General features: G+C 37.5%; 2 protein-coding genes across 3 annotated transcripts; both read right to left on the reverse strand.

The window, feature by feature from the left end:
* Nucleotides 1-7353: 7353 nt before the first annotated feature.
* LOC147865666 (phototropic-responsive NPH3 family protein NPY4-like) lies at nt 7354-11223 on the reverse strand. Of its 2 annotated transcripts, none has more exons than XM_087318536.1 (4): nt 10799-11223; nt 10184-10253; nt 8473-9736; nt 7354-8264 (listed from the first exon to the last, which is right to left on the reverse strand). In XM_087318536.1, the coding sequence occupies exons 2-4, from the start codon at nt 10240-10242 to the stop codon at nt 7806-7808; spliced, it is 1782 nt and encodes a 593-aa protein (XP_087174662.1). In that variant the 5' UTR covers nt 10243-10253; nt 10799-11223; the 3' UTR covers nt 7354-7805. The 2 variants fall into 2 exon arrangements, with proteins under 2 accessions (XP_087174662.1, XP_087174661.1); XM_087318535.1 differs by having other exon boundaries at nt 8473-9771.
* A 6313-nt stretch (nt 11224-17536) lies between these two features.
* Nucleotides 17537-21293, reverse strand: LOC147865667 (pentatricopeptide repeat-containing protein At2g33680-like). Its single transcript, XM_087318537.1, has 2 exons — nt 21099-21293; nt 17537-21003 (listed from the first exon to the last, which is right to left on the reverse strand). The coding sequence occupies exons 1-2, from the start codon at nt 21180-21182 to the stop codon at nt 18271-18273; spliced, it is 2817 nt and encodes a 938-aa protein (XP_087174663.1). The 5' UTR covers nt 21183-21293; the 3' UTR covers nt 17537-18270.
* Nucleotides 21294-25878: the final 4585 nt, after the last annotated feature.

A 25878-nucleotide genomic window follows, 5' to 3' on the forward strand; every position in this document is an offset into this window, starting at 1 on the left:
GATGGGAAGCCATCCTGCAGAGAAAGAGCGCAGAAAGAGCAGAGGAAGAAGAAGAAGAAGAAGAAGAAGAGCTGGTCGTAGTCGTGGCTTCTTCTGATCCTCCTCTGTATTATATATATATGTACTGTATACATACATACACATGATGTAGCGTGTCTCGCGCGGACACACACATCATATACACGTAACACCTTCCTTGCCACGTTATGGAATCATCTTCGTCCGCTTTGGTTTCACATTGTTGATTTGGAATGTGGAGAGTGTGAAACCCAAGTATCAATAAATGGTAAGACCCCACCCCCAAACTTAAATCCAATCTCAAAGACCTTTTCATTTCTTTTTTTTTGGCCACGCATTCCTTGTTGCTTATCCGTCCTTTCCGTTTCACACTCTCGATGATGTTCTAACATCGATGTCTACCACCAAACACATATGAAAGGCTCTCTATCTAGCATGATTGAGTTGGGTTGCCTATTTGAATGCACGATTGTGTGTATCATAAGTGATTGTTCTCACAAAAAGGAAGAACTTGGTAACCTCTTTGGAAGCAACTGTGTGATATACCTACATCAATGGTTGGCTATTGCCCGTGCAATAATTCAAGCAAAATTGATGTAAGAGTTGGAAGGTAAATCTAGTAGAACAAGTAGCCGTCTATCACCAAATGACACTCACTCTCACCCACCTCACCAACAAAGGGTAGACGATGGTATGTCCCTACTCACTAGCCTTGAGGTGCTTCTCAATAAGAACATGTGAGTAAGAAGTAACTTTCGGGAAGGATCCAAAAAGAGGATACATCTTTGGTGGTGTTGTGAACTACTTGTAACTAGTGATGACCTTTTTGTAGGATCCTATTGCTATGTGTAGGTAAAGGAGGTGAGAAAGAACCACCTTGAAACAAGTTATGGAAATGATTGACCAACTATATGTGATATTTGAGTGTATAATTACTCTATAAAGTGTAATCTTTTGGACATAGGGGTAGTTTGGTAAATTTGGAACTTCTAGGGGCGTTTTGGTAAATAGACGAACTTCCAGGGGTATCCTGGTACTTTTCCCTAAAGAATAATAACTATATTCTTTAAGAGTAACCGCCCCATTGAGATGTTATCCCACATTTAAACAATATTAGGTAATGACATCTATGAAGAGGAGGATAGTGACATCTATCTTGTGTACATGATAAGGAATGGTAATCGAGACTCTAGAGGGGTGCCTCAAGGGCCTATATCTAAGATAGAGATAAAATATTCTACTTCACAAGGCCCCTACATGGTCAGTTAGTTCTCCATTTAGCACAACTATTATGTCTTTATCGGCTTGTAATCCACATAACACGTGAATGTTACCTTTTTCAACAACCTACACTTGACTTTGAGGGCATGGTTCAAATGAGAGGTTACGTGCCTTGGTTGTGGTCATGACCACTTTGTACTTGATTGCCTTGAGAAGAAAGGAAAGATGAGTATGCATTGTCATCCATTATAACATCCAAAATAGGGATACAAGTAGCCATGAGGGCCTAATGGAGCCCACCATTCATGAAGTCTTGAGATTATACCCTCAACCTTGGCACAATGTACTTTGACATATACATGGAGACTTAAAAATATAGATACATGAAACCCACAATGGTTATCCCTTAACTAGAATCTCAAATGCTTTGAATCGAGATGATTAGACACAATAGTGGCTACACCTTTCGAAGACAATGATACAAACTCACGCTCCCTATGACGATGATTAGTATTATTCATAAGGAAAAATTAGATACAAGCGTAAGAATGAGCATTCTAAGTTGTAGTTGGGCGTAGCAATGGATTAGCCCTAAGATGGCACAAGCAGAGGCAGCTTTGAATGGCCAATGGTTTGGTCCATTGTGTTGAGGGCATGGTGATAGATTATTCCTTCATCATCCAAGACATGGAGTACCATGTTTTTAGTCGCCAATTTGGTCAACCAACTAACTTAAATTGCTCCTTAGGATGGCCTTTGATTCATGTAAGTCAATTGATTATGGAATTAAAAAAATGATATCCTCTACATGTACAAAGAGAATAAAACTTATCTCATCGGACCAATCCATGACCATAGACCTCATCAATATATGTAAACATTGTAATCCTCGAGGAGGCCCAACTTCCATGTTTCAAGGTAGTGTAGATGTGATCTTCCTAACCAATTTCCCAATGGAGTTGAGGAATTGTGTAAATAAGAGGTCTTGAGTTACCTAGACATTTAGAAAACTATTGCATATATTTTTTGAATGGTTCGGGCTCTTTATGTCCCACTCTTTGAAGTAAGGACTATGTAATGAATGCATCTCTCTTATTCTTTTTATCTTTCCATGACCAAGATAACATAATTTGCCAAAACCCTATTAAAGACTCGTGTTTTGTAACTTTGAAATTTATCTTTTTCGTTAATTAAAATATCATATTGTGTGTCTCACTTTATCTTTTTGCTTTCTTTTCTTTGTCATTTCATGCATTCGGAAGGTGGAGCCATTGTGGCTTCGCCCTATGTAATAGTAGATATTAAATGGTAGTAAGAGAATGGTGCTCTCATGGTGGTACTGGTTACTTACTTTACATGAATCCACAATAATGACATTGGTGACCATGATAAGTGACTAAATTGGTAACCCGCAAGCGTACTAAATGTTGATGAACTCCAACATGACCACTAATCCGACTCATGTCTCTCGAGCGACAAAGCACCATTTCCTTGAACACAGCTCTAAGAGCGAACAAACCTCATTCATCAGTTTCAAAAGCCCTACCTTTCATTCCTTTAATCCTCCCTTCATCCACCATAAAGAAGAGACGAGCTATTAAGCATTTTGGCATGCATGTCTAAGGGAATGTACTTGACACCTCATGGCCCATATGTAGCCCCAAGGGGCAAACATGCTTGACAAAATGATTACCACCCCAAGGGGCAAACATGCTTCCAACTTTTCGTAGTCACCACCCATAGACACAAAGTACCACGACAATATTGTAGAGCACATCCCTTCATTATTGATGATTTCGTGGTGTTATCAACTCTCGTCAAGTGGATGCCATGAGTTTCAACTAGTGTATGCCAACCTACAACATCTTAAATTATGATGCTCAAACCCTATAAAGACAACCACACTTGACAAAGTACATTAGTCTATCCAATGATGACAGACCCCTTCAGAAAGTTGTAACAACCCCTTGAGTGGCGGTCTACTTGAAGGCCCATCCTCTAACCTCTTACTTGTGCCTTCGTTTGTGCTACGTATGGTTAACTAGATCTTGACCAACGGTTATAGACTTATTATGTGATGCTTGTTCTTTCTCATAGTGTTCCAATACCCTAAACCTGTAAATCATTAAAATGAGCCACTTAAACCTATAAACGAATAAACTTGAGTTTTATAACCAAACCGCGTCGTTATATACGAAAACCAAACCAAGCTATCTATTTACATTCAAACAAATATATCAATGCACCATGGCTTAGTGGTACAATTTGGCTGAAACCGGGATGTGTAGCTAATATTTTGGCATTTTTCTTTACATTTTTCCCTTCCTTTAAGGATTCATCCAAACTAAATTTCACTTTTTATTAACTAGCATTTTATATATATACCCCCTAATTGTGACTACCTTTTTCTTTAATTAATAGTTTTTACTCACCATTATTAGGGTCAAGACCCATAATTAGCCATTGCACTTGATCACCCTTATAGCTAGATATGACCCATTGTGAAAGGCAATCTAACCCCAACTAGAGACATGTCATCATCTCTAATTAGGGTAATTGCTAAGCCAAAAACCAATACCTAAGGGAATCCCCTTCTATAAGAGTGCACACCCTCCATTAGGGCCAACTGTTTCAATTCCCCCTTGGGTCGGAGGAATTCTCATTTCCTCTCTCTCTCTTTTTTCTTTCTTTCCGTCACTCCAAAATGAACATTGAAGACCTTGCCCCTTTGTATATATCTTTTGGTCCTATGAGGGAAACCAAGGTTCCTCTTTCTTCATTTTCTTTTTTCCTTCTTTTTATACTTAACACACAAACAACCAAAAAGAAAAACTCACATGTGCAAACAAACATAGACACATACATACCTATACAGATGCACATAGATACAACATGTGCAAAATATACACACAATTGATGATGTTGTTGATGACCCTCCCTCTTTTCCTTGAACATGTTCTCAAAATCCATATGTGGACTAGGTTTGATTAATATAGACATTATGTGTTAAAACACTTTATGATAATGCATGTTTGCATTTCATACGAAGTGATGCAAATATCTTGCATATATTTATATGTGTGTTTGCATATGTGTGCATATATATGTATGTACCTCATATGTAATGCTTGTTATCACACATATTGGTGCCTTTGTTCACTTTTCACAATTCCTTCCATTTCCTTATCTTGTTTTTCATCTTAGGGAATACCACAATAGGAGATACCCAAGTGGTGTGGTATATCATGTAGATGAATGTAGATGATGTCTGCGTCTCGCAACTTATCCACTTACTGTTTCACTTATTGAGCATAGTGGGAGTTCATGGGTCTAGGATGTTGGCGAACACACCAACTTTACCCCCTTATTGAGATACTCCTTTCATGTCAACATAGATCCTCATGAAGATATCCTAAAATGAGCTAGTTCAAGTGTTCCGCTATGAAGACGGAATGTGCATCACCAATGTTACTTAAGTCAACCCCTTTTATTTGTGCAATACCATAAAAAAATATTCAATGCATGTATGCTTTCTAGTTGCGGTGAAGGCAAATGATAGGTATGGACCCTAATTCATAGAGTTTGAAATGCTTTTGGGAAATTGATTTCATGAGGTTTGATGGTTCTTTTCTCATGAGTTTTTTTTGCTTGGACACCTACATGGGGTGAAATAATACCCAAATCCCGAATGGTGTTGATATTGTAACCCATTATGTGCACATATGTGATTTAACCATTGACACATGAAATTTCCTCAAACCTTGATGTCTCATCACCTCAAGGTTCCAATGCAATTCAACACAAGATACTCTTATCATGAGGCAATGTTTTCCAAAAGTTGTTAAATTGCACAACCTCAATATAAGTGAAGGAATGTAATTTGTGAGACCCTTGACCACTATGACGATGACCCAATGCTCGCACATATATTGTTTGTACCCATGACCATTGGAGTAACACTTGTGAATGCGTATGTACCTCCATACATTTGACTATGTGAGCAACCAATGTGAAGACAATATGTCCTCCATATTGCCCATGGCCATTTGACCAACTTTTCTTTAAATATGTTTTTTCCAAGTTTGAGTCAAGAACCAAGCCGAGTCTTGTCGGGTCATTGATTTACGAATCTGCAATGTGATTGCCGTTTCCGACATACATGTTTGATCGAACATAATGATGTAAATACATAATAGAGTGCTCTTACTTCAATTCATGTGGAATAGACATGTATTGCCAAATGGAATGCAAGTTTTTTCTTACACCGATGCAAATTTAGTGGATTGACATGGAAAATAAGAATGGTCTAGTATGTACATATAATATCATACATATAGCCTTAGCCAGCCATAGGAAACAGGCGTTGAGAGACACCCTGACACAAACCTGCATCCGGTGAGGTGTGATACACACAAGCAGATGAGAAGAGATCTAAGGTATACATACATGATCACACTCACGATGATTCAGATCGAGGATTCCAAGCGATGTATGATATCAGTTGGAGTAGGTGTGAATGATTCTGCATACTTAACGGGGATTTGGGGATTCCATGATTGTCCGGCATAAGCTGATGCTGAGAGCCCACTATAAGACTAACTGGAGATGAAAATGGACCACAAGACGCTTATTCTGAGATGAGACACGGATCGGATCGGATCGGATCGGATTGCATGACATGGTGAATAGTCCAGCAGATAGGTGATGACGATGATGATTTCAATATTTGACTTGATTTATGTGCGGATCTAGCGATATGTTAGGGCTAGGGTTAGCGAAGAGGACCTCCGCCCAGCACCAGTGATGGTTGGTGGCGATGGTGATGATGAGGAGGAGGGGGAAGAGGAGGGGGGGGAGGGCCAGCACTGGCACTGGCACGTGGAGGTGATGGGCGATGACGGACAGGGGGAGGCGGAGGAAGACGACGTGCAAATGGATGAGATGGGCGATTGAAACCGACGCGTGGAGGTGGAGGCGGAGGAGGAGGAAGAGAGCGGTGACCGGCTGCAGGCGCTGGAAGAGGAGGAGGAGAAGAAGCCATCATCATTCCGTGAAAGAGAAGGAAAAGGCAAAAGGAAAGAGTTCGTGAATGATGAGAAATACAGTCAGTATTATTAAGAGATACATACATAACAAAGATTTTATTGAAGGCCAGAAAACGTGTTGGTCGTCTCCATGTGGGTTGTCATTCAAGCGTGTCACACACGGAAACCCACCCCACCACGCCTCTCAATGATGTATATATGTATATGTACATACATACATACATACATACATACATACATACATCCATACATATACATATGTATATGTATGTATGCATGTATGTAACTAACTTACAGAAGCGTCTTCAATCCCATCCAATGTTTCGATTGATTGGTTCTTCACTCTCGGCATCTCTCTCTCTCTCCAATCCAATAATCCAATGTGTCCGACTACTCTTGTCTCTATAGGTCTTCTCAAAAGTGAAGGCAATAGTGAATTCTTGTCCAGTCTTTAGACCCTTGTTTGTACAGCTTAATGAATGAATGGGCTTGGGACATCTTGATTCCCCTCGAAGACAATTGCATGTGTTTATGGTGTCAACTACCAAAAATCCATGTGGTTGCATGCTTGGGGAGGTGAGATTTTGGATGGCCACAAGCTTATGACATGAAAGGAGAGTTTGATAAATAACTCGTTAGTAGTGTTGCGTGCATAGCAATTTGAGCTTTTGCAAAGCAATATCATGACAAATAACCTTCACGCGATATCATGACCAAAGCTATTCTAAAAGGCTATCATTTCAATGGTGTGGTTACTTTGGCATGCATCGAGTGGATCGCAGCACCCAAACTTCCAAAGCATCAATATGCTGCTAGAAAAACTTGAGAGTAGCAATATAGAACTTGCTACATTGAACCATACAATAAAAGGTATGATTGTGTGAATTGGACCACAAAGAAGAAGCCTCCAACAACACCTCTTGGCTAGAAAGAACGAAAACCTCTTGGTGTGTTGTTGCAGGCTTCTTCTTCTTACATGCACACAATAATAATACATCTGTCTTATCATGGTTCTACTAAGTTCCTTATTTATACTCATAACAATTTGCATGCTTGGTGATTGTTGGGGTCTTCAACATGTTTATTATTGGTCATGATTGGTATATATATTCAATTCAATGCTGGATAAGTTGCTCATTTAAGAGGGTTCATAGGATAGAATACAATCCTTGCTCGAAATGTAGGCTCCAAAAGACATAGGCGGAATAATCAAATTAAGGCTTACAAGTATCAAGGCTCTAGGATAGAATAGTACTCACTTCATAAATGCATTATATTATTGCTGCAATGTGCATCACGACTTAGCACCAACGGAGGCACATCACACAAACTTCGGCAATCCATGCCACATTTTGCGCGGATTAGCATCCTAACAATCTTTCTTATAATTGATAATGTCGAAGGAGTTCTATCATATTGTGTCATCACGAGAACCTCAAACCTTCTATATAGTACCTCCAGAGAGTACCACAAACATATACACAATGCTTATATTACACCATGTTGATATCAGGGATTACACTACCCAAGTAACTTGGTCAATGACAGCCAAAGCTTGCTAAAAATGGCTGATGCAAAAATCCCTCTTCCCCGACTTGAATTGCTTTTTATCTGTCCAAACAAGGTTTTTGTATCCTGACAATCAGTCTTTTCAACAACAACTTTCACATTGTCTCTGGGCGTAGTAGTGTCACCTTGGACATGAGCATCCCATTCCTCTTCTAGCATGAGTGATGATAAGGTCTTCTCATTTGGAACAGTCGGTAGCAACAAAGACTTGTTTTTAGTAGACACATCATTGGCTATGTAACCACCTGTCATCATTGACCTCATTTGCTCAAAAAACAAAACTTGGACAATGATCCGTAGTGGAAGATGTTCATTTTGGGCTACATGCATGCACACATCCATAGATAGCTTCTTACAATCAAGAAGCCTACAAATTCTTTTCTTCTCAGCCTTTGTCAGTTCTTTATGTTCCTGCAGTGTCGCACCATTAGCTAATGTCCAACTGTCTCAAAAAGATTAGTTGTCTGCATACTACAATTGTTTACTTATAGGGAAAAACACCAAACTACCCCTAACTGTTTGGGTATTGGGTTATTCCTCATAATTGCCCAACAAGTTAGGGGTTTTCTGATGTGTTTAGTCCTTTACTATGTTTATAAAAAGCCGGGTGTAATCATACCTTGAGGTACACATCAATCGCTCTATAAAGACCATCGTGAACCTGTCGAGCGAAGCCAGGCACGAGCTCAGCGAGACCAATGAATTTGGACAATGTCAAGTTCGGGTCTTTTGCTATCTCAGCCAAATATGCATCCACAAGCTTTGAAACCCTCAACATGGAGCTACTTATAATAGATGAAGTAGAAGATTGGGTCTCATGAATGACACCACCTTCACCTATGAGACTGGTTTTGATGCAGGGAGGAGCTAATTCGGGCCTGGTTTCTCGAGCCATAAAATGCTCTAGAATGGATTGAATCATATCTACATCATAAACTGATTCATTTGCATAAGAGAAAGAAGGTATGAGAATATCATTCAATGATGCATCGTCCAATTGCATTCCGATCCTTCTTGTGAGATCCATTTTCAAAGGCAATGCAGCATCGAGTAACAATGCTGCCTTGAGTAATTTAAGCATAAAGGTACATGAATAGGAACCTTTTTCCGAGGGCAAGAGACTGACAATGACCTCTAAGAAATGCCGATGCTTCGATACCATCTCTATGTCGCCGTAATCATCGGCATAGGAAGCATCCACAGGGACAAGATTCACCTTCTGGTCCTTTAATATGGTCGGCAAGCATTTGTAAGCATATACCATAAGCGCTTTCCAAATCACACCACTCCCTATCCTCCCTTTAGATTTGATGGCCGATACTACCCTATGGTAAAGATCAATGTCCAATTGACAAATATCTTCTACCCACCAATCACTTGGAGCCATCTTCTTCTCATCCATATTTTGATGAGCAGCATTACCATCCAATGGAGTGGCACTTTGATTGGTTGGGATGGTCCCAGGCCTCAATGTCGAGGGATTAGAGACTCTGGTGTAAGTGAATGACCAAGTGACTTTGGCCTGATCCACAGATGCCATCGAGGCAATTGAATCAATGCATGTGGCAACAAGCCTGAGATCTTCGGCCCATGGAAGGAGTAATTTGGTGGATTGAAGGCTAATAATACAATCTTTCCAAGCTCGAAAGATACACGAGTTCAAGAAATAATCTATCATAAAGATGAGGTTTCCTTTTTCCATCTCTTCAGTCATTTCCAAGTATTGAGCGGCACAACGTACGGCAATGACATTGAACGCATTGAGAGTAACTGCAATGCCATAGCAAAATTTTGCACAAAGCACAAAGGCTTCGGTTGTGCCTGGAATATCTTTGATGTGGATCACTGTGTCAGTATTTGTGACATTGATTTCTGACACGAGGCTGCGAAGATATCCAGACTTTGACAATAGAGGATACTGCAACCATATGCACATTACAAATACATGGTCCAAACAAGAACAACTAATCTAGAAAGTTGAGCATGAACAATATTAACAACTTCATCATCATAAGACATCATACATATTAACAACTTCACCATCATAGAAATCTGTACTTATGTCATTGAAATTTTAGTTTGTTTTTATTTTATCACCATTGAGATAAAATATTGCGAGAAAGCACACACACTCTTTCCACACATTTTTAATGTAGGAAAGTATGATGAACATCACTGATATTGTAGATATGTTTTACAGGGAATTTTGTAATTCTGGAATCTTTCCAAATAATATCATGTAAATGTAAAACAGACATATACACACAAATATAGATGCATTCTCCTTATATAATTAAGAACAATATCATAACAAAGAAGAGAAACCATACCTTATGAAGATGGAATTGTATGCCTCCGGCTTCAATAACCAAATCACTAGGGAGATCATTCACCACAGTTCTGTTTTTGGGGGAAATAATCAGTAGTCTATCAGAAACCCAATCTTTCTTTTCGAGAACTCGTTTGTAAAATTTAACTCAAACCACATTCTTTTAATCACTCCTAATTTCCATAATAATGCATTGCAATTTGCTAATAATATGAAACCGACCAATTTGAAGTAAAATTCAGTCTAATGACAAAACTGATTTTCCTTACTCGATAAATCTATGCAAACCTTAATATTTATTTGAAAATCACTAGATTTTCCTTCTTGGCAAGAATTCATGTTAGAATACGAACTCTGTGAAACTAATTTTCCATCTCAATGCATGGATTTGATCTATGTGAAACCCAGTTTCCATCTCAAAACAAATCTACTTCAGAATTAGTCCATCTCTTCTCAACGAATCTATGTAAAACAATTAACTCATAAAAAACATTCATAATGTGTATAAAAATCCAATCTCCTCCACAACAAATCTATGTAAAAATCAACTCTGATTACGACCTAAATTCACTATTTCTTGTTTTGTTTTTGTTCTCATAAGATTTTGATCACTTACACAACATTTTCGTGGGTCTTGAATATATCTTGCTTCGATCCAAGCTTCATATGCTTCATTTTTTCCTGTCTTCGTCTTCCTCTGTTGTGATAAAACGAATAGTGTAAAGTAGAAAAGCTTAATGCAAGCCATGAACCTCTCCGAGCAGCAGGGTATCAGAAAAAAGTTTGAAAACTGATGGAATGCATGATACGAAAAGAAAAAGGGAGAAGGAAAAGCTTAACACCATAAACCCTAAAGCAGTTTTTACACGATGGGCGTATTAGTATTTAGGGTTAGGGATAGGAGTAGGGTTCAAATGAAAGTAAGGTTAGAGTTAGGGTTCAAATTTAGGCTAGAGTTAGGAGTAGGGTTCTAATTAGAGTAGGGTTAGCGTTAGGGTTCAAATTAGGGTAGTGTTAGGATAAGGGTTGAAATTAGAGTAGGGTTAGCGTTAGGGTTCAAATTAGGGTAGGGTTAGGATAAGGGTTCAAATTAGAGTAGGGTTAGCGTTAAGGTCCACATTAAGGCAGGTTTAGGATTACGGTTCAAATTAGAGTAGGGTTAAGGTCCACATTAAGGTAGGGTTAGGATTACGGTTCAGTTTAGGGTAGCATTAGGGTTAGGGTTTAGGGTACAAGATTATATTAGCTAACTGAAAGTGCTAGTAGGTTCCTAGTGCCTAACAATTTCATGGGTTCATGGAGTAAGCATGACAAACTTTTTACACACACACACATACATGTTGCGCGTTGGCCCACGAGTTCATACAACTTATCGATAGAAATATGTTCTTGGGAATGTGCATTTTTACGTGATTACATACATTTACAAGAAACTTACGTAAGTCAAACTATCGTGTGCTCATCATTTTGATGTCGGCCTTCATGAAGCTCGAACTTCCAAGTTCAGATACAACTAATCCACTTTCACATGTGACCATTAACCAAAAACGTAAAGCAAGATCATAAATGTTATAATTGTAGTTCCGATTCATGTATTTATGAAGTCTTGACCCCAAATATAAGACAGATGCTCCTATTTAGGCATCTCATACTTTGCTAGACTTATTGCTCGCTTCCCGTGTTCTTTCCTTAGTCATCTAACATGAGAGGCAACCCATAGTAGAAAACTAATGAGTGTGCGAGATCACACATTGTCCAAAACCTACTAGTGCACGTTAACAACTTCACTCCATCATCAAACATGAAGTTCATTCTTTGTTTTGAAATAAAGAGTGTTGTGTTTCCTTATCATCTCTCTTCCTATTTAAATTTATTTTTAAAGTGAGATGTTTTTCCATTTCTTTCTTGACTATACCAAACTCAAAGTTGATTGTGCCAATTTTCCCTTGATTTGAATTGTGAATTTGTATGTTATTGTATGTTATAAATATATTTGATACCCCATATGAATGTAATTTATTTGTCAACTTTCTTGATTATGAGCTTGATCTTAATTAAATGTTTTTAAATAAGCAAATACACTTTTTTATTGTATCCTACATGTCAACATAGTTTTATCTATTCATCCATCATTCTTTGCCCATGAAGAATCCAATGCTAGGGAAGGATTGATATACTTGACGAGGAGTTGATTGATCACGTGATTCTATTCTCATTTACAAATGAATATTCATTCATTTTAGGTGAGAACAAAAGACCCTCTAAAACTATGTTTTTAAGTTCAACATGTTGCAATTTTATAGCAAGACCTAGATGGTGTCACTCCATATCCTAAAGTGAAAAAGGAGAGCCAACAGCCTATGACTTGATCTTGGGGCCAACATTCATCTTGATTGGATGTTTTCACCCTTGCCAACTTCCTAAATCCGTCAAGTCACATTTTTTATAAGAATGCATCAATTGTGATTTGGAATTTCAAGACACCATTAGATGATAATTCATAGGAACATCTCTTAACAACAGTGAACAGTATTTGGCATCAATTGTCATATGCAATGTCAATGACACGTTTGAAGAGTAAGTAGAAAATTAAAGATGCAACATCTCTTAACAACAATGATCTCTCCCTTTTTAGGAAATGACATGCTATTCATTATGGGGGTCTCTCCCTTTTTAGGAAATGACATATTATTCATTATGACATATTAGGAAATTGTGTTTCATTGCAAATTGCAAGGAAAGTGGCAAATTGCAATACCATGACCAATCTTCCGCATAGTGAGTAAGGTTCTCTCTACTACCATATGCTTGGTAATAAATGTAGTGTCAACTAGAATGGACATAGATGATCCAATGCCTCTACGAAGAATATCATTCTCCTAGCAAGCATCTGAAAATGCACATCCTAATAACTTCCCTATACCTCTACCTACACATCATATGCATATTACATATATAGCTCATCAAGATCATACCTCATCATTCAATGTTAGACCTAGGTTGCTAGTGCATCTCGATTAAGACCTTGCTTTGGTGTGCCATTTGTGCACTTTGTAACGAACGCTAGGGTTTGTGAACAAGGATGAGTCACAAGGAATATCGGGGCAACTACTTGTGTCATGGATATACCAAATAATAACTATTGGTCTTTTCCCTGCCTAGATAATTTTTGCGATTTGGACAAAGATTGTGCATAATCTCAGAGATTCTTTGGATAACATAAAAGGTAGTACGCAATAGGAGCTCAAACTATTGGAGTTTCATGCCATCTAGGACAAATGAATATTATTTAGACGGATTTCTGATAATGTGAGTAGTTCTACTCTACACAAAAGTATTTATTTAAGTCAATGATTAGAATTTAGAAAGGGGCTCATTACCGAAAGGTACATCTTTTGTGTGCAACCTTAGGGCGTTTTCTTAATACTAATGTAGTATCTTCTTTTAGAAAAAAAACTATTAGTCTTTTGAAGAAGGTTTTTTAAATGCTCAAATTTAAGAATATTGAGAAAACAAGTGCAAGTTATAGAGCCTTGTCAAAATGCAAAGCTACTCCTTGACATAGTTTTGAAGTTGAAAGGTAAAACAACATTGTCTTGCAAAACAAATGAAGTAGCCTAGTTTTGGAGTCAAAAGTGCAAAACAAATAAAGTAGCCTTTTTTTGGCACATTGTTTTAGCAATATATATGTTACAATTCACTCAAAGTTATAGCCTAGACATGCATGGATGTCTTGAGTTTTGAAACAAGTTTTGAATTACGTAATACTATGGAAGAAAGAGTCATTTTGGCAAAGATATTGTACTAAAACTTGAAGAAAATGCAACGAATTTTTATCAAGTTTCTTGGAGCTAGAGTTCAATTTCACTATCAAAGGATGACATGTAGAGCCTATAATGTTCTTATAATATATGATTTTCAACATTCCTCTTGATATATTTCATTGATGTAGCAAAAGGTTATAGATCATGTTATTTACAAAATAGCTCATAAGATTCAAAATTCCAATTGATACATTTTATTTTCAACTTTCTACTTAGTACAATAAAAAGGTGAAGAGTATTACTTGGTGTGCTTTAACACGATATTAGCTTAACATGAACCGAATTTCACATGGAGAAGAAATTGCTAATCGTTCCCCATTTTCATAACCTGAATCATGGACATATGAAGTTGTTAGTCAATAGATATAACACATAGAACCTAGTACATCAAATTTTAGTTTATGCTAATATAAACAATGCATGATTAAGTCAAAGTAGAATCCTAAGATCCCATTCTATAGGTTCAGCATGTGCAAGTAATAACACACCTTAGAAATGATGAAAAAACACTAGCACATGATGCTTTGAGGTAAAACAAAGGCATGACGTAATTTACATGAAAAAAATATGGTAATGTCAATTCCTATTGCCTAACAATGAAATGGTTTCACACTTAATCAACATAGATATTGTGTGTGTATGCATATTGGACTTGGAAACAACCTAAATACAACCATTATTTCACTCAAAGTTGGAATACTCTTTCCCGATTTTATAAGAAAGGATATGTGGAATTAAGAGAAGAATCCAAACTTGTTTAAAAAGCCTAAACATGCATTGATGTCTTGAGTGGGCAATTCATATTATATTTGAAGGGATGACATTTCTCGCATTTTATATGGTCTTCTCATGAGTCAATTTGTTAGAAGGAAAAAAACTTAGAAACTTTGTCTTCCTTTACTTCGACATAGACAAATGTTTCACTTTCGAAGGCATAATGAGTCAAAAAATGCGATGCTTGCATGTTTTATATTGTAAATAAACTAAATGCTAATTTCGAAGGCAATCTTGAAATAAGAAAAGGTTTTCCATCCCACGGAAAAAATATTTACAATCAAGAACTTGTTTCATGTTGCAAATGTCTATATTACTAATTGTTTGAAAATGAATTCAAGATAGACTTTCGTAAAGAATCACATAAAGATAACCATGCAAAGATGACAAGTCCCTAGGAAACACAAGAGAATTTTATGAACTACATATATCATGTAAAGATAGAGAACCATTACTGCAATGAAAAGCATGCACATTTTCTTCTCATAGTACGATATATCCCAATCATTGAATATGTTGTGTTTTATTTATGTTGCATATGTTTGCATGCCACTGTAGTAATTACATCAACACCTCATGTCTGCATATTAGAGTTACTAATGGTTATTAGTTCATAACAACATTTTTGAAGCTCACAACATTACTGAAGTAAATGTGTGTGTATATGTATCTATATCAATGAGTTGATCATAACTACATGTAAAACCAAACCTTTCATAAAGTTTCATTGGTTTGTCCAAATATAATTTGATCTTCTCTTGATCTTAGATGCCTCATTGCATATTGGATTAGCATCTAGATATTTTAGATTGTGCACTTTGCACTAGTGTAATGACAAAGAGTTGAGATATGGCTAGGAAATGCATTTGATGTCTACATGCATGGTTTTCTAATGTCATCTTGTGTTGCATGTGTGCATCAATCTCCCCAATATATATAGAACCTACATACATTTTCTTCTTCTTTTTGTATGAATACGAGTTCCGGTATTTGGTTCCCTTACCTTGTACAAATTTTTTTAATTATTTAAAAATAATTGAAACTATTCCAAAATAGGTTACACTAAATGTGTGTAAAAGTATATTTAAGCAATAAACAATTCAACATGTTCAATTTTTCAACATCAAAATAGCAACATCTCAACAAATTCTTCTAGGTGAAGTTTTTTAGTTTTGTCCAGGGTGAGAGGTTATTTTCTCTACAAAGATCTAAAGAAGCTCCTAAATTCAGCAACGATATTACATGAAAGGCCTTTGTGTTTTTTATACCCTAGTTGACATTGCCTTTGCTTTTTGTGAGGCTTTGGACATTACATGTTGTTCACACCTTGTAGACTTCTCACCTTAGTGTGAAATAGTAAAGTGGAGCTAATTAGGCACAAGGGAAAGAAAAACTACAAATGAAGTGGTTAGGGTATCTTATCGGGGATTGAACAAGCTTCTCCACTTGAGGAAAGAAATGATTAAGGAGCTTAGTACTTGGCAATTGACAACCGAGTGTGTCAAGTTTATTGAGAATTTTGTCTCCTCAAAATTGAAAAAAGGCACACATGCTTCATTCTTGTGCATACCATATAATTAATCTTCTTACTCATTTTTAAGCAATATATTTTTAACTCTAATAAGGGTTTTTGTAATAATTTCAAGGGGAAGACAAAGTTGATAACTTGTGTCTTTGTAATCACATCTTACTTACTATAAACTCGGCAAGTCAATGAAATTTTCTAGGGTTTCTAAATTTAGTTAGTTTTCTATTAATCATGTCAAGCATTTTTAATAGATCAAGCGAGATGAATTGTCGAGAATGAGTAGGTTTGTTTGGAAATTGCTAGATTTTTTTTTGGCTCAATCAAGCCTGGAACTAGTAGGTATGCAACCTACACACAATTTCATGTGTAAGGAAAAAACATGAATCACGGACATGGCTTTGGGTTCTACATCAATCAAAGTTGTCTTGTTCCAAAATTGCTTCTTTTTTCTCAATCAAGCCATAGAACTTAAAGCTTTGGCCAACATACAAAAGTATGAAGAAACAAAAAAGGCAATTATGAAACAAGGCAACTTTGTTCATCGAGGTTGGAAATAAGCTCTTACGTAAACATTCTCCAATAAAGTTGTTGCATCTAGTAGATTGAGCTTTGAAATACTAGACATCATCCTCACACTTTTCTTATATAATTAATTTTATTAAAGAGGCCATTAAGATCAAGAATCAAAATGTTACTAGAAGTATCATTGCTCTTTCACATTGCGTAAAAGTCACGTGTAGCGCAAATTGATAAGTTTGGATCTACATGAAGGAAAAGCCAATCATACAACATGGTAACAAAAGAATGAGTTACTTCAAGATCTTCACTAGTCCAATGGTTTGTGCATGCATGTTTGAAGCAATGGTTTTTGAGAACCTAAAAATCATCCAAAAATATCTATCGATTCACCTAATCCTTCTAGGTTGTGACGATGCTTGAAAGGTCCATCTTTCTCAAAAAAGACCAAGGATGATTTTAGACCTGGCACACTATGGAAAGTTTATTTTGTTGGCACCATCTATCACTAAATTTTGAATTTAAAGTACAAATGATGAGGTTCATACTCATAAATTTTAAGATAAATAACTGGCCTGAATGAACTAGTGCATGGAAGAAGGGATGGAATGAGATCATTCATACCATATGATAACAGAAGTGAAACGGTGTTTTTGAAAGTAAGGTGGCATGGCAATAGAATAGCCATAATATAGTTGTGGTCATAAAAAAGGTAGAGCCAATATCCAAGCTCTTCAAGAGTAAGTAGCTAGACATAAAAAGTTTCAAGTGGGATCTGATTTTTTGGCCAAAGAATTGTAACTAGAAGTTTCCTTAGCTGTACATTTAGCATTCTGCAACTTGTAAAGAACATCATTAATTTCTAACTACTTTTTGAAAAAGAGGTGTGGTGTCCACGCTTACCACGCATAACCCAAAAAAAATGGGTTTTGCAAACGTGTTATAAAACAAAGAAATACACCACACGAGTAGGTGGAAAGTGTACCCATTCTTGTTCTTATTTTATCCAGGGCGTTTGAGGCAACTTTGTAGCCTGCTTCTGCCCATCACATCCCAATTATAGTAATGTATCACATGGGACATTTTGTGCCTCGGATTTTTTGAGCATTTCATAGTGTGTGCTTGATCAGCATCAATCCTGGCTCTTCCACTAAATCAGTGGTAAATGACAAGGGTGGGGGTTTACTGCACTAAGGTTTGGTGGTTATCTTTGTATTGTAAACGCCATTATATGTAATATCTTTGGGTTCTGGAAAGGCTATGGAAGGATGGTGAATCTGCATCAAATTTTGTGGCAATCTTACACATTTTTGGCCAAAGAGAACATCTTATTGATCATCCACAAATGAGTTGCAACATCTGATGGAAATGTGGAACATCTTTATGAACCTTTCTCATCTTTTGGAGGAAATGGATGGACACCTAGGTCACTTTCATGCCCTTAATTCATGCTTCAGTTTTTGCTAGCAAATATGCCACTTTTCCAGCTTCTGCATGCATACCAGCAGCTGCATATATATTAGCCATGCATATATATGCAAGGCCACATGTCTCATCAACCTCTAATGTTTGGGAAAAGACCCATTTCGCAACCTCCACTTCTACCCATTTCTGGCAAGCGCCCAATAGAGACAAAAGTAATGGAAGACGATCAGAAGAATGCACTTTTTCGACTAAATTTTTGGCTTCAGCAAAATGGCCTGCCCTACTGAAGAGGTCAACCATGCAAGTGTAGTGTTCTGATGCCGGAAAAAGATTATATAGAAAATGCATGTCAGTGAACATGATTTGTCCCTCCTTCACAAGACCAGCATGACTACATGCAATGAGCAAAACATGAAAGCTGAGGAGATCTGGCTCAATACCTTCTGATACCATTTTGTAAAATAAGTCTAAAAGTTTTCTTGCTTGACCTAGTTGAGCATACCCAGCCATAAGTGAGTTCCACGATGCAACATCCTGTAAATGAATCTCATCAAATACTTCTTGTGCTTTCACTATTACTCCACACTTTGCATACATGTCCACCAATGTTGTAGCAAGCATAGCATCTTTTCCCAATAATCCTTGCTTATTTACATCACCATGTACCTCTTCTCCTATTTCTAGAGATCCAGAGCTACCACATATTTTCAAAATGCAAATGAATATGACTGCGTCAGGGGATAAACCATCATCTTTCATCCGTCTGAAACAATAAAAAGCTTCATCACTAAGGCCATGCTGGGCATAACCAGAAATCAGTGTTCTCCATGCTACAACATCATGTGTTTGGAGCTGTTCGAATACTTCACGTGCTTTTTTGAGTACACCACACTTGATATACATGTCGACCAATGTAGTATTAAGCACAATGTCTTTTTCCAATAAACCTCGCTTGTGTACCTCGTCATGTATTCGTTCCCCTATCGTAAGGGATTCTGCATTCCCACATGCTCTTACAATACAAGCAAAGGTAACAGCATCTGGAGTGATGGCCTCATCATGCATCTGCCTTAAGCAATTCAAAGCTTCATTGAGAAGCCCATATTGGGCATAGCCAAATATGAGGGCATTCCAGCATACAATATCCCGTTCAGGAAGTTTATCAAACACTTCTCGTGCTTTTTCCACCATACCACCCTTGGCATACATGTCCACTAATGCTGTACAGAGCACAATGTCTTTTTCTAATAGCCCTTGCTTGAAAATCTTGGCATGTACCTCAATTCCTATGCGGAGATATCTTGTGCCGCTGCAAGATTTCAAGATGGAAGCAAACGTTACCAAATCAGGAGGAATGCCTTCTTCTTGCATTCGCCTGAAGCAGAGCAAGATGTCATCACTTCGCCCATGCTCAACATATCCATCCATCAATGCATTGTAAGAGACAACATCCCGTACTACAATCTCATCAAATACTTCCTTTGCCTTTTCCAACACGCCACATTTGGCATACATGTCTACGAGTGTTGTTCTTATCATTATGTCTCTCCCCAATAACCCTCGGTTCTTAACTTCAGCATGTATTTCTTCCCCAATCTCAAGAAATCCTGTGTTTCCACAAGCTTTCAAAATACATGCAAAGGTGACTGGAGTTGGGGAAATTCCCTTCTCTCGCATCTGCTTGAAGCAGTTCAAAGCTTCATTGCCCAGTCCCTGTTGAGTATAGCCTGTGATCAATGAGCTCCATGACACAACATCCTTTACCGGAAGCTCATTGAACACCTCTTGAGCTTTTCCAAGCATGCCTAATTTGGCATACATGTCCACCAATACATTACCAAGCACAATGTCTTTCTCCAATAACCTCTTCTTCTTGACCTCAACATGTATAGTTTCTCCCAACTTACGGGATCCCGTGCTACTACAAGCTTTCAAAACACATGCATATGTGATTGCGTCAGCAGAGATGCCCTCATCTTGCATCTCTTTGTAACAATTCAACGCTTCATTACCAAGCCCACACTGGACATATCCTGAGATCAATGTACTCCAAGATACCGCATCTCTCACAGGAAGCTCTTTAAGAACTGTTCGTGCTTTTTCAAGGACGCCACATTTGGCATACATACCCACCAATGATGTCCCGAGCATAACATTTTTAGCCAATAGCCCTTGTTTACGAACCTCAGCATGTACCTCTTCTCCTATCTCAAGACATCGTATGTTTCCACAAGCTTTTAAAATGAAAGTAAAAGTGAAAGAATCAGGAGAAATACCCTCATTTCTCATTTGCTTAAACCAATTTAAAGCTTCATCAGGAAGACCTTGCTGGACATAAGAAGCGATGAGTGCACTCCATGATACAACATCTCGTTCCGGAAGCTCGTCAAACACCTTTTGTGCTTCTTTGATGGATCCACATTTAGAATACATTGAAATCAAGGCCGTATTGACATAGATGTCATTGGAAAATGATACTTCTTTCTTTGACCAAAGATCAGCATGTATTCTACGGGCTTTTTGAAGGTCTTTTTCTCTGCCACATGACTTGATCAAGTTCAAAAGCGCAAGACGGTCTTGGGAAGAAGCACGAGGAAATACCTTGTTTGTTGAATCGATTTGAAGCTGAAATCGACCTTCATTTGGGTCGTGTCCCGCGAGCTTCTCTTGAAGCCTAGGCGGATTTGATCTTCGGTCGACCCATAAAGGCTCCCTATTCTGTTTATGCCTGAAATTAGGAAACCTAGTGCTTACCTGCAAAGAGCAAAAAGAAAAGAAACTGAAGTGAAAATGCAAGGCCAAAAGCGCACAAAACATCACCTTTCTTTCAACACAACGCTTTGCTTTACCTTTTCTTCCTTAGTGCCCCAAAGCTCAGAGGAGTCGCAGAAGGAATCCCTCCGCAGCAGCACATTGGAAGGTCTGCATGACATCTGCTCCTCCTCCTCAGCGAATGGCCTAGGGATTGATCGGGAGAATAGACACAGAGTGTACAACTATGTATGAGATCACCCAAATGCCCACATACCGACATGAACCCGGGCTTCCCCTCAAAATGTGAGTGTGGATTGATGTACATGTATGTATGTATGTATGTATGTATGTATGTATGGATGGATGGATGGATGGATTAGGAGGAGATGTGGGATGGACCCATCATCAACTCCAACTATTAAGTGTTGCAAGCCTTCATCGAGAATCGGGGCGCAACAAGCGGTAGGTATTGTTGTGGTATTGGAGAGTAGTCCACCTAAACCCTAAACCCGCTTTCGATTGCTCCTTCTTTCTTTGTTGCTCCTTGATGAGCAACAATTGTCCTTAGCTCGAGGCCAATTTGGCCTTACCTAGAGTTGTTTTGGGACCACCTTAAGTTTGAAAAAGAACCAACTAGGAACAATAATGGGGTCCCAAAGCCTGGTTAAGGAACTAAGAGACAATATTTTATGTAAATTCATTGTCAATACTTGGAAAAGTCCAGTGGTAGAGAGTGCTAGTCACTTGGAGACAGTTTTTACAATAGTTAACCCTTTTTCAATGGGTAAGAGAGATTAAAATAAAGAAAGGTATTAAGGGGATATCCTTGAGTTTTGATGTGGCATCTCTACAATCGACGACACGTTACCTTGGTTGGTGTAGGCCTCCCATGTGATTCATTGCCCCATAGATCAGTTTGTTGACAAAACGTGGGCCTTGATTGTTATTATTGTTGTAATTAATTCTTACCATTTGAGCTACATTTTATTATCAACTAAATTTCTACCTCATTTCTTTCCCTCATAGTCACTTCGATGATAATCCTCACATATTGTAAACCTTGAAATTTAGAAACTTTTCTCCCTTCATATAGGCCACATCACGATATCAATAATTGGCACCCAATAGGATACCTCTAGCTCCCAATCCAAAGAATCTCAAAACCTATGGAAAGGTTTCGAGAATGCAGACTGTGTCGTTGACAATGTAGTGTGTCTTCATGGAACTCAGGTTACAATGTGTAGAGATAGCCTAGTTATGCAAACTATACCACATCCATCTTTGAGAGAGAGGATCGTCAAATCATCTTCCATGTGTGCCTTGAGGTTTGCATCAATGATCTCATCAAGCATATCAATGTTCTTGGCATGAAGGAGAATTGAGTGGTGGGGCCAAAGGGTCTTGGCAAACATTGGAGGCTTGGGCTCAAACTCATGAGTTAGAACACATGTTGTAAAAACGACAATGATCGTCTTGTTTGTAATTCTCTTGTCATGTGTCTTAATCGAGATCTGAATTAGGATCTATGGTACCTAGTAATTCTAGTAGTTGCAATGATTCCTTTTGTGATGATTAAAATTCATGATACATCAACCCTCATGATCCAACACGTAGTAATTGGGTGAATTCATCCCAATAGAATTTGCACAATGGGTGTTTTCGGCTCTCAAAAATCTTCTTCCTTTAAACTCCAAGGGTACTCCATAATTATTGACTCCATGGGGTGGATGTTGGTAATCATTTTATTCATGCCGTTTGGAAAGGGTTTTTCATAGTGATTGACAACAACATCCAACAGTGAGGTCAAGAGGTTGACAACCCTCAAAGTCATATGTAGTGGGTCTTGAAGTGCCTAGAGGAATGTGCTCTTCAAGTTGTCAATATGGACACAATGAAGCAACTTTCAAATCAATTACATTGGAAGCTTATGATGAACTATGGTAGCCCATCCTGTGTACTTGGTAGATAATGTAGAATAGACATAGTTGGTTTGCTTTGATGAGATGTAGAGCTTAAACATGTGTCGAAAATATTTTCACACCAATGAAGGTTTGATTGGCATATTGTGCCCTTACAAGCTCACAACGTGGCCATCTATCGAGAAGTTGAGCTCAAGTGAGTGGGAAGGTGTTGGTGTCCCTGAGATTTATATGGAAGTTCAAAATGGACGACCATACTAACCACATTGTTTGCACATATGACAATAATGCTTTGTGGGTTGAGTAACATGTCCATTAATAACTAATTACGAGCCTTCCTACTAATAATGGTAGTGTATTGTGATCATTGCAAATAATTTCTCATGGTCAATATATACTTGCTAGAACAAATATGTGCTAGAAGAATGTTCCAAGCATAGTTCTCTATTGCTTATTTTCCCAAATATAATGAAACATTGAGATTCGTCAATGTTGTTAGTGCATTACAAACCACTATAGTAAGAAAGCATATGATTTCTTCAAAACTTGAGGTGAGGACTCTCTATAATGTCATTCTTTGTAGTTTTTTCAGTCAATAAGTTTTGTTTGAGGCCCAAATACTCGTTTATTAATTACATCCATTAATTTAGTTCTTAGACATTGTTGAGTCTCTACATATATATTAATATTCGAGACTTTAAGGCTGCCCTCAAAACTGATGGCATCAAATGTAAGTGCTCAATTGCAATTTTGAAGGTAAGAGAGCCATGGAGATGAATAGTCAAAGCTTTACTTGCATACTAATGATAAGGATGTTAGTTACACATTGGACTCACCTAACTCATGAACAATTAATTTGTTTTATTTGAAAGTTGAAACTATACATATTATTTGAAAATGTATTTATTTTTAGTGAAAGTATTATCGTTGATCAAGTGACAATAAGAATAGTAGGTTGATGGCATAGGACACAACTATAATAATTATGTGTTGAGGTTGATTTGATATCTGTTTAACAATGAAATAAGGTTTTCATGCATGGAAACTATCCATCAATTAAAATTACACAAGATACTCTTAATATTTAAAGCATGTTTGGTTGACTATAAAGACCACAAATGTCATTCAATCAAATGGCACAACCTTTATATTAACCATAAGGATAAAAGAAGTGCAAGATGCTCCTAATATTTAAAGTGTGTTATTTTGACTTGAAAGCCTATAACTGTTATTCGATCAAATGGCAAGCTACACCACCTTTCTGCTAACCCTAAGGATGAATGAGGTGCAAGATACTTGAAATCATTTTAAGTACACTCCAAATCCCACAAATGTTATTCCATAAAGTGGCACCACCATTTTCATAACCTTAAGGATAAAATGAGCAAAAGGCATTTTGGAAATTGAAAGGGTCATAGGTAGTTCTGGGGGTTACAACTACTTTAGTAGAAGTAACAACCCAATATTAAGATTGCATATGACACCATACTAATATACTTTTGGGCATTTCTTTGCATCTTGGTTTTGAGCCTCACCATCTTCCCCACATGTTGAGGATGAGACCCTAGCTCTGGGTGACCATGAGATGATATGCTCCATTGTGAAAAAAACAAGATGAACTTTGTATATTCCATCAAAGAGACCACCAACTCATGCCATTGTCTACGTATATATTTCATAAAAAGGTTCTTGAAACTTAAGCCACACGTTTGTTTTCTATTATGTTGCTTCCAGAAAAGTACTATTGTGATATATCAAATATTCAAAAGAAGGGCAAATGGATTCCAAATTACATGCTTTGTGATCAAGATTCAAAACTAATTCTTTGGTGCTCTAACATGCTCTTTGTGGTGTGTAAAACATTTGTATGAAAATCATTTGCAACAAAGGTTCCATAGGGTTTACAATTGTAACTCACAACACCACATTAAAGATCTCATTATCAAAGCATGATGTGCAATTCAAAACCATATCATATTATAAGTATGGAAAAAAGGTGCAAATTGACACATTGAACCTCATTGATCAAAGCATGATGCACCATTGAACTCATGCCACAATATATTTACCTACAAAACATTGCACAATGCAAAACCGCAATTTATAATTCAAGGTACAATGTTGTGTTGATTCCATGTGGGTGTTATTATTGAAGTGTTATATTGCGAAGATTCGAATCTTGGATAGTTGAAATCAAATTCAAAGATTTTACCAATCCATGGTGGATTGTCTTATTGGGCTTTAAATGGACATGTCCCATATGTGGTATTTTCATCCTCAATGGTTTACGTTATTAGGGGGCTCTTCTAGCCATACATCATTTTAGGGTTCAGAACTCTCATAGATGAACTTTGAAGCTTCCATGGACAATCCCTAATATAAAGTGTATTGTGGGCTCATTGATCTTGCTCTAGCATATTGCATTGGTGAGTTCTCATTTATTTGCCATTTAGATCATATCGATCTACTGTATTGTGGGACCCCACATATTATGGCTATGTTAAGATAGAGCCCTCTATGCGCACATATTACTAGCTCACTTGTATAGAAGATGGAATATATCACATATTAACATGGCATGTAGGGCCTTTTGGACCAACATTATCAAAGGGATTTGAGGGAAATTGTCCCATGCGAGAAAAGACACATTTATAAATGTACACATACATATGTGTGTGTATGCTTGCACACACTCATAAGTATACACAAACATATATTTTATGTAGGGCATTGCAAACCATATAATGACCCCCTTATACTTTCATGTACTGGGCACACACACACACTTGAGTTCTAGTATTTGTTCCATTTACATGCACTATCATTTATATTTTTGTATTATCATCGTCTTCACTCTTGCCTTTTGATCTTATGATTTCCTATACTTCTATGTACACACGATTGAGTTCTAGCCTTAGTTCCCTTGACACACACTATTGTGTGCATTTTTGGACTA

This window comes from Azolla caroliniana, unplaced genomic scaffold (assembly GCF_043228905.1).
Source record: "Azolla caroliniana isolate FFs.n. ecotype wild unplaced genomic scaffold, voAzoCaro1.0.p SCAF_4, whole genome shotgun sequence".
In the NCBI taxonomy this organism is placed as follows: domain Eukaryota; kingdom Viridiplantae; phylum Streptophyta; class Polypodiopsida; order Salviniales; family Salviniaceae; genus Azolla; species Azolla caroliniana.